This window comes from Peromyscus californicus, unplaced genomic scaffold (genome assembly GCF_007827085.1).
Source record: "Peromyscus californicus insignis strain IS unplaced genomic scaffold, ASM782708v3 Scaffold_19__1_contigs__length_69161282, whole genome shotgun sequence".
Classification (NCBI taxonomy): Eukaryota; Metazoa; Chordata; class Mammalia; order Rodentia; family Cricetidae; genus Peromyscus; species Peromyscus californicus.
The window spans coordinates 2,696,205-2,714,712 of record NW_026294491.1 but is presented as its reverse complement, the minus strand read 5'-3'; the positions used below and the strand labels follow the sequence as shown (position 1 = coordinate 2,714,712).

At 53.1% G+C, this 18,508-nt stretch overlaps 2 protein-coding genes across 3 annotated transcripts; both read left to right on the top strand.

Moving 5' to 3' along the window:
• The first annotated feature begins 6,995 nt into the window (after window positions 1–6,995).
• Fkbpl (FKBP prolyl isomerase like) lies at window positions 6,996–8,548 on the top strand. Its single transcript, XM_052743840.1, has 2 exons — window positions 6,996–7,140; window positions 7,405–8,548. The coding sequence occupies exon 2, from the start codon at window positions 7,480–7,482 to the stop codon at window positions 8,521–8,523; it is 1,044 nt and encodes a 347-aa protein (XP_052599800.1). The 5' UTR covers window positions 6,996–7,140; window positions 7,405–7,479; the 3' UTR covers window positions 8,524–8,548.
• Window positions 8,549–9,739: 1,191 nt separating this feature from the next.
• Atf6b (activating transcription factor 6 beta) lies at window positions 9,740–17,965 on the top strand. Of its 2 annotated transcripts, none has more exons than XM_052744251.1 (18): window positions 9,740–9,873; window positions 10,234–10,313; window positions 10,782–10,860; window positions 11,165–11,256; window positions 11,751–11,886; window positions 12,946–13,031; window positions 13,141–13,276; window positions 13,360–13,491; window positions 13,622–13,755; window positions 14,261–14,446; window positions 14,531–14,622; window positions 15,298–15,474; window positions 15,623–15,730; window positions 15,831–15,912; window positions 16,119–16,189; window positions 16,542–16,653; window positions 16,786–16,870; window positions 17,339–17,965. In XM_052744251.1, exons 1-18 carry the CDS (start codon window positions 9,792–9,794, stop codon window positions 17,566–17,568), a joined length of 2,100 nt encoding a protein of 699 aa, XP_052600211.1. In that variant the 5' UTR covers window positions 9,740–9,791; the 3' UTR covers window positions 17,569–17,965. The 2 variants fall into 2 exon arrangements, with proteins under 2 accessions (XP_052600211.1, XP_052600210.1); XM_052744250.1 differs by having other exon boundaries at window positions 9,753–9,882.
• Window positions 17,966–18,508: the final 543 nt, after the last annotated feature.

Sequence of the window (18,508 nt, the reverse complement as noted above, 5' to 3'; positions counted from 1 at the left end):
AAATAAACCCTTTCCTTACCACGTGGCTTTGGTCATGGTGTTTCCTCACAGCAACAGTGATGCTGTCTAGTACAGCTTCCAAAGTTGAATGCCCTACACACCTCGAGGCCTCACCCTGTTCTCCGGGCTCCTTTCCCTTTGTGCAATTTACCTCTGGCTCAATCTCACCCTGCCTGCTAACACTTCACCCACCCGCTGAATAGGTCCCAGGGAAATGCACAGTCATACTGGATGGTTCGCTCCCTGTGGGCTGTTGGGTGTAGCTGCCAGCCTACATTTCCCTCTTCAGTGGACCTTCCCCACTCTGAGACCACAGTTTCACAAGATGACAACGTTCTTTCCAAAGAGAAAACAGAACCATCCAGAAAAGAACTTCCTCATAGCTTCACCCACATCCAGCGCCACTGCAGTGGGTACCTCTGCTGCAGACGCTAACTTGCTTCTGGCCCAGTTCATCTGTGCCCAGGGAATCCAGACCTTCCACCTGCCGGAGCTGGGACTCCTTAAGTCATCCCCTTTGGTTTTTCTACGTCACTGAAACACGTCCATTATTGTACAAACATGTTATAGGTTTAACTGTAAAGAACGGAAACCTCGCCGAAGTAGTTAGCAAGGGCACAATATTGTCAAGAGTGCTAATGCTCAGGCAGGAAGGGACCTGTGATTGACTCTCTTTGGAAAGAACTATGCAGGGTGCTGCAACGGTACTGGGAAGGCTTCTCATCTTCATTTGTGGTGCTAGAGATCCAAGGATGCATGAAGGATGCATGCTAGACAGGCACTCTACCACTGAGCAGTCGCTGTTGCAGATGTAGCCTCCTACCCTTCCACTTCCTCTCCATTCCCCCCTGCTCCCCTTCCCATCCTCCCCCTGCTCCCTCCTCCTCTCCTCTTCCTCTTTTTCTGATACAGGATCTCACTATATAGCCCATGCTGGCCTTGAACTCAAGAGTCTCTCCTGCCTCAGCTTCTCACGTGCTGGGATTACAGTCCTGCCTCACTGTGCCCGCCTCAACCCAAGACTTGACTTTCCTTTTCTTTGTTCACTTGACTGGCTTTTTTTTTTTTTTTTTTTTAGAATTAATTTTGCCAAGCCTGGTGATGCACACCTTTAATCTGAGCACTCTGGAGGCAGAGGCTGGTGGATCTCTATGAGTTAGAGGCCAGCCTGGTCTACATAGAGAGTTCCAGGTCAACTAGGGTGACACAGTGTGAGACCCGGTCTCAAAAAAAAATCATTATCATTGTGAGGGAGTATGGTGTGCATGCATGTGTGTGTGTGTGTGTAGGTGTGTACTATGGTGCCTATTTAGAGGCAGAGGACAGCTTTGTGGAGTTGGTTTCTTAGGTCTGCCCTTATCTGGATTGTAGAGATTAAGGTTCAGTGCTCTCTGTCTCCCCTCCCCACCTCCTCCTTTTCCTCCCCTCAGCTCTCTCTCTGCTGGTGATTAAATACAGGGCCTTGTATAAGCCAACCATATGGTCCACTATTGAACTGTACCCAGCCCTTGTTATTTTGTGTGTGTGTGTGTGTGTGTGTGTGTGTGTGTGTGTGTGTTCCTGTGTGTACCACAGTGTACCTGTAGAGGTCAGGTGACAACTTGTGTGAGTCAGTTCTCTCTTTCCACCATGTGGATTTCAGGGACCAAATTCAGAACATAAGACTTGATCAAAAGCCTCCTTACCCACCAACCTATTTCACCTCCCCTAATGTATTGACTTATTTACTTTAGTTGATTTTTTCTAATGATTTATTGTGTGTGTGAGCGGGTATGTACGTGTGTGCGTACGTGCCATGGCATGCCTGTGGAGAAAAGATGGCAGTGCTGTGGAGTTGGTCCTCTCCTTTCCACCATGTGAGTTCTGGAGACAACCCTCAGGTCCTCAGGCCATCAGAACGCACCTTTACCTGCTGAACCACCTACCTCACTAGCCCTGTTTTGTTTTTTCAGACATGTCTCAAGTAGCCCAGTTCGGTTTCACTCAGACTACGGAGCTGAGGATGGTCTTGAACTCCCAATTCTTCTGCTTCTGTCTTCTGAGCTTGGAGTTAGAGGCAAGCCCCATCACACTCCATTTATGTGGTACCGGGGGTCAAACACAGGACCTCCTGCCTGCTAGGCAAGCACTCTACCCACTGAACGATCCCTGCCCCCTACAGGTCACCATACATCATTTATGGCACAGGACCAATATCAGCTCCATGAGGAGACTTGCCCTCGGCGCTGGATTAAACATGCACACGCACACGCACATGCATCTGGGACCTTTCCTACCTGTTTGCTCACCCTGGTTGACTGGTTCATCACGCTTGTCACTACCTGACATTGTAGGACACTTTATCAATAGGTTTCTATTCCCTGACATCTGCTGTTGTGAGAGTGTCAGCTATTGCCTGTTCCTCAGCCTGTGACCTAGCACAGGGCTTAGCAAGAAGAAGGCCAGCAGGCAACAGAGATTTGTCTACGACGGTGCATCATGGGTGGGGGAGGGGCCCGCAAGAGGCCCACCCCTCCCAGAGAGACTGTTGGCTGGTTGTTTGGGGGAGAAGGGTGTAATGTCTTCAGTGGTGTGATCAGGATAAATTGTTCCCACTCAGGCGAGTAACCCATATTAGACCCAACGGGTTATACACAAAAAGATTTTGTTGAGAAGGGCTCCATCGGGAAAGAGGGGGTGAGGGAGAGGAACAGAGCAGGGCAAACATGACTAAAAGTCATATTATATGGATGTATGACACTGCCAAACAACAACAACAAATTAGGCCAGGCATGGTGGAGCACTCCAGGCATGGTGGAGCACTCCTTTAATCCCAGCACTCAGGAAGCAGAGGCAGGCTAATCTCTATGAGTCCAAGGCTAACCTGGTCTACATAGTGAGTTCCAGGCTAGCCAGGGCTACAAAGTGAGACTCAGTCCCCAAATATGATTTTTTTAAGATTTATTTTTATGTGTACGAGTGTTGCCTGTATGTAAGTATGTGTACCATATGTGTGCCTAGTGCTCACAGAGGTCAGAAGAAGGCATTGGATGCCCTGAGACTGGAGTTTCAGAGGGTTGTGAGCCACCAAGGGGAGGCTGGACACTGAACCAGGTGCCCTGCAAAAGCAGACAGTGCTCCTAACCACTGAGTCGTTCTCCAGTCCCAGTTAAATAAAAAAAAAAATAAACCATTGAACAGGGGCTGGGCATACGGCTTAGTAGTGAAGAGCAAGCCAAGGGCGTACAGAGGATTGGTCCCCACCATCACACAAGGGGAAAAAGACTGAATGGATAATTAGCTCCTTGAGTCATGTTAGGAGAAAATGAGGTCATACATATTAGCTAATGCACATGAGCTAAGACTATTGTCCTTTAGCACAGTGCCTGGTGTTGCTGCTGTGGCTCATGGCCAGGCTTACTATGGGGCACTTCCTACGGAGTGTTTCACTGCAGAAAGTCTTTTTTCTTTTTTTGGTCACCCCGTCCTGCCAGAAAACCCCACCTGCAAGGCAAGCACAGTCAAAAGACTTTGGGAAGAAAGAGGAACAATTTTGACACAAATTCCAGGAGAACCAAAAACCACAGAAACCACCAAAACTAAACAGAAGGGGACATTTGTTTAACCTCTGGGAAGCTAGAATTTTAGCCTCTCATGCTGATGCTATATGGCAAAGCCGTGGAGCGTTGGGCAGCACTTGGGTCCTTGCAGTGTGGAGTGCGTGGTGTTTGACAGTGTGGAAAACTGAAGCTTGCTCTGGGTCTTGTGACGGGGCAGCATGCATGCAGCGTGGAATAGCCTGGGACGAGACTGACACCAGAAGTGCATAATGCTGGGTGGACAAGGTGTGTGCTTCCTCCTGCTGCACATTCCGAAACAAATGCCCCCCCCCCCCAAATCTCTGCATGTCAAAGCAATGTAGAGCTTTCCAGGCTCAGCAATCTGACTGTCTCCATGCATGAAGTCTTCCCAGACAGTGCTGAGCTGGAAATCACAAAGGCCCTGACACCCAGCCCACTTTCCTGGTGTCTGGAGTGTTTTGAAACATGACACTCCCCCAACTGGCGGGGATCTCTGCTTTTGTCTCCATTCTTCATTGATAAATCCTGAGGACCTAGTAAGGATTTGGGAGTGTGTGTGTGTGTGTGTGTGTGTGTGTGTGTGTGTGTGTGTGTGTGTGCATGCACGCACACACAAGGGAGATTGTATACTCTGTGTGGACTCTGCCACCGAGGGACACCCCAACCTTTAGTGGAGTTCGGGAGATTGTATACTCTGTGTGGACTCTGCCACTGAGGGACACCCCAACCTTTAGTAAGGATTACTCACTGACTAAGAGTGGATTGTGGAGCTGCAAAGACGGCACTGTGGTTAAGGGTTTGCTGCTTTTCCACAGGACACACATGGCAGACGTGTATCTGGTATCTGGGGTTCAGCCTTCAAATGATTTCGATTCCTCCTCCTCTTCTTTGTCACTCATGTAGACCAGGCTGCCCTCAAATTCGCTCACTATTTAGCTGAGAAAAATCTTGAACTCCTGATCCTCCTGGGGCTATAGGAGTCATCATGCCTGTCTCCAGCTCACTCCTTAGATACCAGGAAATGGTTACCACAAGGAATGTTCACTCCACCTCACAGCTCATTCTCACAGCACATTTTATACCTCTGTGATTTCTTTCCGTAGTGGGACTATAAATTTCATGAGTGCAAAGACTGTGTCTGTCTGTCTGTCTGTCTGTCTGAATCACCTCTGTATCCCCAGACCCAAGATGCTGCCTGGATTCAGCAGCTGTTCAATAAATGCCTGCTGAATGAATGGAGGAGTTAAAGTTTACATACACAGAGAGAGAGACAGAGACAGACAGACACACACAGAGAAAGAGAGACAGACAGACAGACAGGTAGACACACACAGGCAGAAACACACACACACAGTCCTAGCATGCTGCCTGGATATAGTATCTGCTCATTAAATAGCTGTTGAATGAATGGAGGAGTTAAATTACACACACATACACACAAAGTCACCACCCCATGGAGTCTGATGTAGCTAAAATATACACACAAAGTAACAAGAGAGTGTTAAAAAGGGATATGCTCCCCGGAGGTGGAGTTTCTGTGTCCAAGGATTAGGGTATGAGCCATCCTGCGCTTCCTGCTTCTCTTGAAATCCCTCAGAGGGAAGTCCAGGAGAGAGAAGATGGATTAATTTTCAATAAGATTCCAGGGATACCGAGAACCACAATAGTCAGTCATGGTGTTGGGATGGAGCAGGGCAATGCCTAAGGTTACTCTGGCTCAAAACCTAAAATAGAATTTTAGAGAGGAAAAAAAAAAATCAAGGTCTGTAACCTGGAGCTTAACACTGTTTTTTGTTTTGGTTTGGCTTGGTTTTTTGAGACAGGGTTTCTCTGTGTAACAGTCCTGGCTGTCCTGGAACTCGATTTGTAGACCAGGCTGGCCTTGAACTCACAGAGATCCACTTGCCTCTACTTCCGGAGTGCTGGGATTAAACATGTGTGCCATCTGATTTACAGGTGTCTTTTAGATTGCCATTCCAAGTTATGTTTTTTAGTAATGAAGCAAGTGTTACAAAGGCTGAAACTGAGCTTGGGTTCCCTCTGGGTTACATTTTCTGGGCAATTAGGCAGATTCACAGAGGCAGGTGACAGCCTTAGTTATCTCCAGGTTATATTTTTCTGTGTGATTATGTAAGTCCACACTCTCAGTTATCCTTAAACAAACAGCTTTGCTCTTGGAGCAGCTTAAGGCCCAGGGTCACTTTCTCAAGCAGGTTAGCAAATTTTGGCTTCTTCAGGTAAGAGGAGGCTTTCCAATGAGCAACAGCGCCAAGGAGCAAAGGAAACTTAGATTTCAACTAACTCAGAAGTGTAACTCTATTTCCTTATCGTCCTAAATTGTCTAGGCAAAGCTAGTTTGTAAGCTATGTTTGAATAAGAATTGGCTCAGAGTCTCTGAGTTTAATTCCTTATTTAATATCTCGGAGGAAGTTTTTTTAATTCAACTATTCTCTTTATAATCCAATCAGTGTTAAAGCTTGTCAGTGTTTCCTTTCACCTTCATCAATGAAGCCCTGGGTGTGATCCACATAAATCACACACAGTGGTGCACGCCTGTGGTCCCAGCTCCTCCCCTACATAGTGAGTTCCAGGCCAGCAAGAGACACATTAAGACCCTGTCAAACACCAAGAACAACATATGCCCAAGTGAGGTACTTAGGGATTCTCCTTCCCTGAAGAATGGTGCTGGCCCAGCTTGTGCAGGCAGTTCGCCAAGGCTGAGTCACTTAAGGGATCTATCTACACCTTCTGTAGGGAGGAGACCCGTTCTCCACCGTTCCACTCACTGGAGTGTGCTATACCAGTTACACACGCAAAATATAGGACAAACTGAGCTGGTTCAGAATGAGGTCACCGCAGGATTATACCGTTGGCGGTGCTTTTCGTGGGCTGCATGCGTGAGCCCTAGCTAAGAATCACAGGCTCCATCTCAGACTTCTGAAATCCAGGTCTGCAATTTAACGTCTTTCCCAAGTGATAGGCATGCACATTCGTGTTTGAAAAAGGGGGTCGGTTGAAGGGCAGGGATGGAAATGGGGCAAAAGTCAAGGAGGAGCCAAAATGGACAGGAGTTGACTTCAGCTAAGAACTCTGAATGTAGGCATAACAACACAGGAGGTTCTGAATCGTTAAATTCTCGGCCATTTAAAAAAAAAAAAAGTGAGACTCAAACTCAGGGCCTTCACGCATGCTTGGCCAAACTCTCCACCTCCACTCCATTTTCTTCAGTCCAAGTTTCCCATTCTTGGTCTTCTTTGACATTTTGAACAAACCAGTCAGCCAGATCTTTGTCTGGTTCGGTTCGATCTGGCCTGATTCTATTGCTTAGGTCTAGTCCGGTTGCTAAGGTACGGAGCTTCACGGTTGCTGGGGAAATGACGTCACCTGGTGGGCGGGCTAAGCAGCGTCTCCGTCCTCCCGATTGGTCGGCATGTTGGGGCTTAGCTTCGCAGTCTGGTGGGCGCCACGGCTGCTTGCCAGACTCCGCTGCTCGCTCCCGGGCTCGTCCCCAGGCCTCGGGACTGCACTCAGCGAAGGAGACGTGACTCAGGCCGCCCTCCCAGGCTTTTTGGCCTCTCAGGTACTTTTTTGACTCAGCCAAATGCCGGGAGTTGGGACGGCTACCCGAACCGTGGGGAAGTACGGAAATGATAGTTCTAAACTGAAATCTGGGTGGACGCTAGCTTTGGAAAAGGGGGGGGGGGGGGGAGAAAGAAAAAGAAAAGGAAGAAAGAAAAACTTTTAGGACTGGGTGCCCTGGTCTCAAAAGAATGACGAGGAGTCCTAACTAGGAATCCGGGTATTTGCATTGTTTCTTTTTTTGTTTGGCTTTGTTTTTTTTCAGGTATGAACTACACTTGATCCATCACTTTCCAGGCAAAACTGTTCCTTTATCTACTGTTGAAGGGATCAGGGGGTGATGGAGACATCACCTGTCAGCCCAGTGAAAGAGAAGGACACCGCGCAACCGCGGCCACGGGAAGAGAATGCCCAGCAAAACCTGGATGCGGCCGTCCAGTTTAGGCAGCAGGCCCCAGGCCCCTCCCCTGAGGCCCTGAAGCTGGGAGTGAGACCCGATCCAGCCCGTCGAATTGTAGAGAATCAGGAGGTTGAAAACCCGGTGGCTGGACTTGAAGGTGACGCTGATAAATCTCACGTCTCCGCCGATGAGGTGGCAGAGCCTCTCCGAGCTTCTGATCTTTGGTACTGCCCTGATGGGAGTTTTGTAAAGAAGATCATAGTTCGTGGCCGTGGCTTAGACAAACCCAAACTCGGCTCCCAGTGCCGAGTGTTGGCTTCGGGGTTTCCTTTTGGGTCTGGGATGCCAGAGGGCTGGACTGAACTAACCATAGGCATTGGGCAATGGAGGGAAAAAACTTGGGGAGAACTCACAGAAAAATGCCTGGAGTCCATGTGTCAAGGCGAGGAAGCGGAGATTCATCTTCCTGGGTCCTCTGCGCCTCTTGCCAAGCTCAGACTGGATTCCTTCACTAAGGGTCGGGATTCCTGGGAGTTGGAGGCTATGGAGAAGGAGGCCCTGGCCAGTGAAGAGCACTCCAGGGGTACAGAACTGTTTCGAGCCGGCAATCCTCAGGGGGCTGCCCGATGCTATGGACGGGCTCTCCGGCTGCTGCTGACCTTACCCCCACCCGGACCCCCAGAACAAGCGATCCTCTACGCCAATCTGGCCGCCTGCCAGTTGCTGCTAGGGCAGCCCCAGTTGGCCGCCCAGAGCTGTGACCGCGCGCTGGAGCGGGAGCCGGGCCATTTAAAAGCCCTGTACCGAAGAGGGGTTGCTCAGGCTGCCCTGGGGAACTTGGAGAAAGCAACTGCTGACCTCAAGAAAGTGCTAGCCGCTGACCCCAAAAACCGTGCAGCCCAAGAGGAGCTGGGCAAAGTGGTCATTCAGGGAAAGAAACAGGATGCTGGGCTGGCGCGGGGTCTTCGAAAGATGTTCAGCTGATTAAAAAGTTAGACTTTAAAAGAGACGGGGACCCGTGAATTGTGTTCTGTGTTGTGGGACTTTTAAGGGCCCCAAAGGAGTTTCCGTTCATACCCTAGTCTCACCTATGGGGCGTTAGCAATGGTGTCAGTGAGCCACTTGGGGGTGAGGTGGCTTATCCACCTCTTAAAATCTGTGTATTTATTATGTGTATATATGCCTTTATGTACCTGGGGATGTCAGAGGGATTTGCATTCCCTGGAGCTGGAGTTACAGATGGTTGTGAGTCACCTGGTGTGGGTGCTGGGAATGGAATCCAGGTCCAGGTCCTTCCAAGAGCAGTAATCAATCAATCTAATCAATCAATCTCTCCCTCCCTCTCTCTCTCTCTCTCTCTCTCTCTCTCTCTCTCTTTCTCTCTCTCTGAGACAGGGTTTCTTTGTGTACCCCTGGCTGTCCTGGAACTCGCTCTGTAGACCAGGTTGGCTTTGAACTCGGAAATGCTCCTGTCTCTGCCTGGGATTAAAGGCGTGCGCCGCCAGCGCCGCCGCCGCCACCACCCCCCCACCCCCACCCCCACCACCCCCCCCCCCTCAATAAGCCCTCTTGACCTGCTGAGTTTTCACTCCGTCCTACATACTGGACCTTGATTGTTTTGATAGACCCCAGACTCAGGGCACTATCCTCAGGTGGGCGCCCCAGAAACCCGGATTCCAGACCAGTTGCTGCAATCACGTGAGGCTTTATTTTAATCGTTTGCGCAAACGGACCCCCCTACACAATTCAGTGAGAGGAGCCCCGAACAATAATTGCAGGCATCTTTTAAAGGCAAAAACCATAATATTAGCATAGCATTCGGGGCAATACATAATTGGCTAGTTTAAAAATCAGTACCGGGGAGGGGTGTGATTACGTGTGCATTTGTGCCTTCATGAGTTTATGGGCAACACATGGGTGCAGATGTCTGAGGAAAACCGCTGAGTCCTCAGTCCAGTCCAGATGCTGGAACTTTAAGTGCTAGGAACTACATTTCCCAAAAGGCTGTTCTCTGGGGGCTCTACGGCGCGTGCGCAGTTCCGCCAGGACGAGTGGAGTGGACCGCTGCTGTGTTCCCATTGGCCCAACGTGTACAGTCACTGCTCCTTCGTGTCATGTGCTTAGCACTTAAGCCTCTGACTGGTCAGGAAGACTTCCGGGATGCCCGGTTTTCTTCAGCGAGCCCATTGATTTGCCGAGGCCCGGGAGAGGCGGGCCCGGGAGCCGGCTCATGGTGGGGGGTGGGGGGGAAGATGGCGGAGCTGATGCTCCTCAGCGAGATCGCCGACCCGACGCGCTTCTTCACCGACAACCTGCTGAGCCCGGAGGACTGGGGTGTGCAGAGTGAGGCCCGGGGGGAGGGAGCGCGCTGGGGCCGGCCGTGGGCCCGCGGCACGCGGGAAGGCGGCAGAGGGTGAAAGAGGAAGGCTGGGCGGACGCCGAGCGCATCGTCTGGGGGAGCGCGCAGCGGGGCCCGTGCTTTCCCGGGATGCGGCAGGAGGGGAGATCAGGTCCTCCCGCGGGAGCACGGGGCTGCCCCGGGGTCAGGGGAGAGGGGCCGACTCCTTAGGGTGACTGGCTCTGCGAGTGGGCGGGCGGTGGGTCTGGCCCGGCCGAGCCAATGAGGGATGGAGCCGGGGCGGGCTGGAGCCGGGGCGGGCGTGCGATCCTCCTGACACCCGGGCCTCCTTGCAGACAGCACCTTGTACAGTGGCCTGGAGGAAGTGGCCGAGGAGCAGACGCAGTTATTCCGTTGCGTGGAGCAGGATGTCCCGGTATTGCTACCTCAGCGTTTCTCCTATGACCCTTGGTGGTGGTGGGGGGGGGACCCCAAACCCGGAGTCATCTCCAAGCCAGAGCTCAGCCGAGAGACACCCCTGCTTTTGTTAAACTGCGAGGAGAAAGACGCGTTTCACCACTGTCTAACTGGAGCAAGCTTTATTCTAGAGGTGCACCCGGACTGGCCAGCCCGCTGTCTCACCCTAAGTCGGGATTTTGAGAGCAGCCTCTTCTGGACTTTTGAGGTCCCTTTTATGGGGGAAAGATTAAAAGATTAACAGCTATAAGCGTCTTTACAGGTGCGAGAGAATTATTTGTTAGATATTGTTAGGAAAAAAATACAAGTATTTTTGTAAAGTGTGGGTACTCAACACAAGGGGCTTCTTAATTTGCAAGGTATCTTGCTCCTCTTTTGGGCTCACACTTTCTCACTTTCCTGCCCTCTAATATGCACCATCGCTTAGTTTGACAGCAGCTCTCTGGATGTGGGGATGGATGTCAGCCCCCCTGAGCCCCCTTGGGACCCTCTACCTATCTTCCCAGGTAAGGGACCCTTAGTATCCCCTCATCTTTCTCCGCTGCATCCTTGAGTGCACACACTCTACACAGGTGTCTGTACTCCACTCTTCCATCCCATGTGCGTGTGCGTGTGCGTGTGCGTGTGCGTGTGCGTGTGGTCCATCCTCGCTCTCCTGCCCCCACCGCCAGCACCGCTCTTCGGACAGCTCCAGCTTTGCTTCCTGGTTACTTGTTTTTGCAGTATTCGCTTAGTGCGAGCAAGATGGGCCTTTGACACGGAGCTGTATTCCCAGTCCTTCCTGGTTGTTTCCTAACTTTTGTCTTCCAGATCTTCAGGTGAAGTCTGAGCCGTCCTCTCCCTGCTCTTCCTCCTCCCTCAGCTCAGAGTCATCGCATCTTTCCACAGAGCCCTCCAGCCAGGTGAGAGCCGTGCCCTCTGGTTCTCTGTGGCAGGAGTTGCGCTCCGTTGGCTGCACTTCTGGGTGCTGAGGTTCTGTTTGTACGCTGTGAGTCCTGAAGTGAGTGGGAGTTTCTTCTCAGTCATGATACCTCGTTTTCTGTACGTCCACTCTGGTGTGTAGAAGGGAGATGGGCCTTTTCAGTGTGCAGAGAGATGGCAGTGGTAAGGAAAACAGCGTTGGTACCGGCTGAGAATTCTCAGACTGCTCTTACCCCGGTTGGCCACTGTGATGTGATATTTGCAATCTTGAGATTTTCGTTGACTCTCCTGAGAAGAAAATAGAAAGAAGGAACAAAGAGCCGGAGAGCCTGGGTAGTCTCAGGACTGGTCCGACCACGGTCAGATAAGCGGAGGTTTGTAGCGCTCAGGCCTCTGTTCTCACTCTGACCCTCAGCACCCCTCTGGCTGTCTTTGCTTCTGTTTCCCCCTCCCTGCTGCACCCTATCTCTCACAGGTTCCTGGAGTGGGGGAGGTGCTGAATGTGAAGACAGAGTCCTTAGCGCCCCCACTCTGCCTGCTGGGAGATGATCCAGCATCCCCATTTGAAACAGTCCAAATCACCGTGGGCTCTGCCTCTGATGATCCCTCAGGTAATCACACCTTGTCACACCCCCACTGGGGGGCTGGAGGGATGGCTCAGGGGCCTAGCATTTGTTCCTGTGGGGGATTAGCAAGTTGCAGAGATTTAACAAGGTTGGGAGGTTCCGAGGTAGCTGAAGCTTTGTGATGTGTCAGTCCGAAGAGAGCTTGTGTGAGGTGAGAGGCAGTGAGTCTTCAGGGCTGGTTAAGTTGGAATGCATGGGGGACATGAGAATGGAGGTGACAGAAAACAGTTCAGGATGGGAGTCAGGAGCTGGTCACGTGGAGATGAAGACATGGTCACTGTCAACAAGAAAGTGCATTGGTTGCGGAGGTTAGAATTGGGTAGGAGCAGGCTGGAGGGATGGCACAGTGGTTAAGAGCACTGGCTGCTCTTCCAGAGGACCCAGGTTCGATTCCCAGCACCCACATGGTGGCTCACAACTGTCTGTAACTCTAGTTCCAGGGGATACAAGGCCCTCTTCTGGCTTCATGCACTTACGAATGCTCATGCACATAAAATAAAAATCTTAGGAAGAAGAATTGCATAGGAATGTGAGTCCTGTGATTGCAGAGCCTGCCCTTGCTCAGGGCTCTTGCCCATGGACAGACAGTCTGTGAAGAAGGAATAGGAACTAGCAGATGGGTGAGATGGCCTTGAGGAATACTGGCAGCTGTGGGTGTGAGACGTTAGGGAAGCCACTGAAATAGAAGGGAAAGTCCTGGTGGGTGGGGAGCTAGACACTCTTCTCATGGCTCCTCCTTCAGGGACTCCTGAGTCCAGGTAAAGGAGAAGCGACCCTTTGCTCCTTTCCTTTTCAGTATTTTTCTGGTAGCCAGCCTCTTCTTTTTAAAAAAAAAAAAGATTTATTTTGGATGTATGAGCATTTTGCCTTCATGTGCACCATGTGTGTGCCTGATGCCTCCAGAAGTCAGGAGAGGGCGTCAGATCCCCTGGAGTTACTGACAGTCGTCCTGGGAATGGTCCTCTGCAGGTGCAGCAGGTTCTCTACTGCTGAGCATCTCTCCAGCCCCTGATAGCCAGCTCTTGTATCTTCCTGCCCCCACAGATATCCAGACCAAGGTAGAACCTGCCTCCCCATCTTCTTCTGTCAACTCGGAGGCCTCCCTGCTCTCAGCAGACTCCCCCAGCCAGGTGCACACATTCCTCTCTTCTGCAGCCCCAGCCCTCCCCCAGGGGTTCCCACGACCCCCCACTCCATACCTGACTCTCCCAGCTAATATCTCTGGACTGCCCTGCGTAGGCTTTCGTAGGAGAGGAGGTTCTGGAAGTGAAGACGGAGTCCCCGTCCCCTCCGGGGTGCCTCCTGTGGGATGTCCCAGCCCCTTCACTTGGAGCTGTCCAGATCAGCATGGGTCCATCCCCTGATAGTTCCTCAGGTAATGGGGCCTCCTGACCCTGGGGTCCCCGGCGACAGGCCTTACAGTGTCGTAATTCCTTCCTTCCTCTCATCTTCCCTCAGGGAAAGCTCCGGCCGCTCGGAAGCCTCCACTGCAGCCCAAACCTGTGGTGCTAACCACAGTTCAGGTGCCACCTCGGGCCGGGCCTCCCAACACTACCGTCCTTTTGCAGCCCCTCGTCCAGCAGCCCGCAGGTGTGGAAGGTGGAGAGGGGACCTTGTCAGCGAGCTCGCTGCCACTGAGGTCCCTGACCCTGTAGTGTTGGTGTGAGTGTGGGAGAACCAGGACACTAACCCACTCCCACTTGCTCTGTGGCTTTCTCAGTGTCTCCAGTAGTCCTCATCCAAGGTGCTATTCGAGTCCAGCCTGAAGGGCCAGCCCCCGCAGTTCCACGACCCGAGAGGAAGAGCATTGTTCCAGCTCCTATGCCTGGGAACGCCTGTCCGCCTGAAGTGGATGTATGTGTTGGGGAGGGTGGGAGAGGCTCTTGTAATGGGAGGGGAGAGAGGTCTGTCGTGGAAGCAGCACTGTGGTGGAGGGAGTTCATATGCAGGATGGAGGGCTGAGACCTGTAGGTGGCCTTAAGGTCTGTAGGTTTGCTGTTACAGCAGGCAGAGTGGGATGGACTCCAGTCACATCTGGGGCATCACACGTGGTTGTAGGTGTCAGCACACAGGAGGTTTCTCGGTGGAAATGCAGGTCAGCTCTTCTTAACTATAGCCCAGTTAGCTTTGGGCTCGGAACAAGAGTTTGGGAAGGAGGAAGACCCAAAGAGAGGGCTGGCCAGGATGCTGGTCCTTCAGTCTCACTGTTCCACACCCTTCCCTGGAAGGTGGCAGGAGAGGGGAAGCACTCTTAGGTCAGGAAGGCAGGAGAGTGGCCATTTGAGCTCTGGGTAACCAGTCCCTGGCGTTGGGGGCGTGGTCTCTAACGCGTCTGTCTTCCCTTTCTGATCGGTGCCAGGCAAAGCTGCTGAAGCGGCAGCAGCGAATGATCAAGAACCGCGAGTCGGCCTGCCAGTCCCGCCGGAAGAAGAAGGAGTATCTGCAGGGGCTGGAGGCGAGGCTGCAGGCTGTGCTGGCCGACAACCAGCAACTGCGCAGGGAGAACGCTGCCCTCCGGCGGCGGCTGGAGGCCCTGCTGGCAGAGGTTGGCCTGGGCTACCTACCCTGGGAGAGGGGTGGGAACCGCAGGCCTTGTGGTGACACCGCCCTCCTGTGTCCGCCTCCGCAGAACAGTGAGCTCAAGCTGGGGTCTGGAAACAGGAAGGTGGTCTGCATCATGGTCTTCCTGCTCTTCATTGCCTTCAACTTTGGACCTGTGAGGTGAGACCCTCACCACTTCCCGGGAGCCTCCTGGACGGGGCTGAGTCTCACAGCTGCCCAGTTGCTTGCTTGGCCTGGGCAGTGTGCTCCTCTTGCACAAGCATTTCCGACACCTTAGCCCTGATGGGGTATCTACCAGTCGCTGCCTGTTCTACTGTTCTCCCAGAGGTGGTGTGTTGTGGGTGGGGGTGATGTTGATAAAAGGTGACTCCAGGGGACGGAGCTCAGTTGATAAAGTGCTTAGCATGCGAGCATGATGCCCTGAGTTTGGTCCTTTGACCCCTGTTCTGAAGAGAGCCAGCTGTGGTAGCATGCACTTACACAGCTGTGGGAAGACAGAGACAGGCCAGCCTGGACTACTTGGTGAGCTCTGGGCCAGTGAGAGATAGTGACTCTAAAATAAAATTAAAAGGTGGATTGTGCCTGAGGAATGATAGTCAGGGCTGATCTGACTTCTGTGTGCACATGTACATGGATACATAAACCCCTGCCCCCAATGCACACCCACGCTCTCCTTTTCCTGTTTCCTGGACCTGTGAGGCAGACACCCTCCCACTCCCATCTCGTGGAAGGGAGCCTCAGTCTTGTGGGGCAGATTGGATCTGCACCAGTCAGCAGACTTCTGACTTGCTAGAGAAAGCTGGAATGCTTCACTGTCCCCTTCCCTGCCCACAGCATCAGTGAGCCACCTCCAGCTCCCATCTCTCGGATGAGCCGGGAGGAACCTCGATCCCAGAGACGCCTGCTGGAGTTCTCGGAGCAAGGGCCAGCTCACGGTGTTGAACCCCTCCCGGAAGCTGCCCAGGGCCCCAAGGAGCAGCAGCCCAGCCCTGCAGGCAGGCCCAGCTTCAGGTGGGAAGCAGAAGGTCCCCTCTCATTAAGGACAAGAGCAAGCCTTCCTGAAGCCTGCCTGTGCACAGCACAGAGTTGCTCTTGCCCAGGGACCTTGCCGGTGCCCTGTGCCAGGCAGTCTCTGGTCACCTCCTCTGCTCCACTTCAGAAACCTGACGGCCTTCCCTGGTGGGACCAAGGAGCTGCTGCTGAGAGACCTGGACCAGCTCTTCCTCGCCTCTGACTGCCGCCACTTCAACCGGACTGAGTCCCTGAGGTGCGTCCGTCTGCCCTTTGAAGGCCCGCTGTCCTGTGTGGAGTGCCAGCTCCCCTGCCTTCTCCACCTGCTGTGTACAAGGTGTGGCCTGTCTCTCTAGGCTTGCTGATGAGCTGAGTGGCTGGGTCCAGCGTCACCAGAGGGGTCGACGGAAGATACCTCAGAGGGCCCAGGAGAGACAGGTTAGGAGCCACCGGGCCTGGGTCCCGAAGGTGAGGTGAAGACCACAGCTGAGTGTCCCAGGGTTTCAGGCCGACGTCTTGTAGCGATTTCAGGGGTGGTGGGGCCCATGGAGGAGTGAGTGTGAGATGGCACCAGCTTCCAGGGACCGCCTGCCTCTCCCTGTTCCCTTTACCCTCTTCAAATCTTCAGATCCTTCTCCTTCCAGAAGTCTCAGCTGCGGAAGAAGTCTCCCCCAGTGAGACCAGTCCCCACCCAGCCTCCGGGACCTCCTGAGAGGTGAGTGTTGGGTAAGCATTTTCTTTTTGTTTTTTGTTTTTTGTTTTTTGTTTTTTGGTTTTTCGAGACAGGGTTTCTCTGGGTAGCTTTGCGCCTTTCCTGGAACTCACTTGGTAGTCCAGGCTGGCCTCGAACTCACAGAGATCCGCCTGGCTCTGCCTCCCGAGTGCTGGGATTAAAGGCGTGCGCCACCCCCCGCCCGGCCAGGGTAAGCATTTTCTAAGTGAGGTCACTAGAAGGAGCTGTGCCCCAGGAGATGTCACATTGTCCCCACAGGAATCTGTGTCCTCCCAGCAAGGCCTTTGTCTCTTTCCTCTCAGCGGGCCTCCTAAGTCTGTCCTTACCTGCCTAGGGACCCTGTGGGCCAGCTGCAGCTCTACCGCCACCCAGGCCGCTCGCAGCCTGAGTTTCTAGATGCCATCGACCGGCGGGAAGACACCTTCTATGTTGTCTCCTTCCGAAGGGTGAGCGCCCCCTCCCGTCCGTCTGCCTGTCACCCTGGGCCCGGTCATAGTAAGTGGGAAGGTAAAGAGCAGCCCCGGGGAACCCGTCGGCGTGTCTTCCTCGGCCACCCAGCACGCGCCTTCTGCCCCTAGGACCACTTGCTGCTCCCGGCCATCAGCCACAACAAGACATCCAGGCCCAAGATGTCCCTGGTGATGCCAGCCATGGCCCCCAATGGTAATTCTGCCCTCTGCCTATGGGGAGGGTTCTGAAATCTGAAACTGAGGAAGGAAGTTCTTGCCAGATCCAGCAGGGGGAGCTAAGGGAGAAGCTGAGAATAGGAGGTGTTCAGAGAGATGAGGCTCAGAGGTGGGGAGAAGTTAGGAACCAAGGGGAAAGCAAAGCACAGAAGACGTGTGCCTGAAATCCTAGCACTGAGCTCTCGGGTGGAGGGTGGGAGGATGGAGTGAGTCTGGGTCACATGGTGAGACCCTTCTCAGCCAGACCCAAAGCTGCTTGGATAGGTGGCTAGGCAGAGTGGGTGGGCGGAAGGAAGTCTGCTAGACTGCTCACTTGATTTTCTTTCTTCCGTCTCCTCCTGTGTGACCCTCACTTGTCATTGACTTTCCTAACCTCCTTCCCCCTCACCCCATCCACCACCATGTGCCTCCCCTTCCTTCTCCTTTAACTCCCCCCTCCCCACAGAGACCCTGTCAGGCCGGGGGCCCCCAGGGGACTATGAGGAGATGATGCAGATCGAGTGTGAGGTCATGGACACCAGGGTGATTCACATCAAGACCTCCACGGTGCCCCCCTCGCTCCGAAAGCAGCCGTCCCCAACCCCAGGCAATACCACAGGTGCCCCCTTGCCAGCTTCTGCAGCCAGTCAGGCTGGTCAGGCCTCCCACCAGCCCCTCTACCTCAATCACCCCTGATTCTGCAGCTCACATTGGCTTAGAACTGCTTTGGGGGGAACCTGACCCTGGGACTTGGGGCAATTGGTAAAGGAAAGCAGGGTGTGGGGATTAAGCACTTAATGGGAGTAGGGTGGGCAGTTCACCTCTCCTCACCTCTTTTCAGAATATAGGGCTCCTCTCATTCTGCAAACTCCCAGTCCCCCTCTTTCTCCGAGGATACTGCATAAGGTTCAGTTCAGGGCTGGGTAGGCTCCCATAGCCTCTTCGTTCTTTCATTGATCTCTTTGGGAGTGGAGGTGGGACTTGGGTCCCCAGGGGGGACAAGAGATGTTCTTGGGTGGTGGAAGTCAGTTGATGTGTGTGTCTATCTTTTTTTATTATTACTAAATAAACAACTCAGTGGGAGTTAAAGAAATGGTGACTTCCTTCCCAGCGTGTGACTCCCACAGGACCAGCATCAAAGAACCAAGCACTGGAGATGGTGGAGTGGGGCAGAGTCAGACCTCAGTCATCCCCCCCACCCCCCTGCAGCTGTAGGGTATGTCTGTGTCTAGCAAGGCTGTCTGTGGCGTTGGCGTGACAGCAGATAGTACAGATCACCGGAATGTGTCTGAGTAAACAGGAAGGACAGGGGGCCCCACGCCCTTCAGGGTGCACAGCAGCCCCAGGCCTTCCTTGCTCTGAAGCAGGTCCCCCCTGCTTTCCAGGATGAGCTGTCCACACAAACAACAGGCGTGGGGCCAGAGGGCCTGGAGCCCAGGAAGGCGGGTCGCCATGGAGGGGCCTGGTAGGGAGAAGGGGGCACGTTATGGGACACCCTCTTAGACCTGAACTGAAGAAGACAGACCTGAGGAAATGTCCAGATGGATGAGGACAGGAGTGAGTAGGTGTAAGGGCTGTGTGCTCTGAGTGGGAAGAAAGGCATCAGGTGAGGGGACCAGTCTGCCTGACTGCTGGG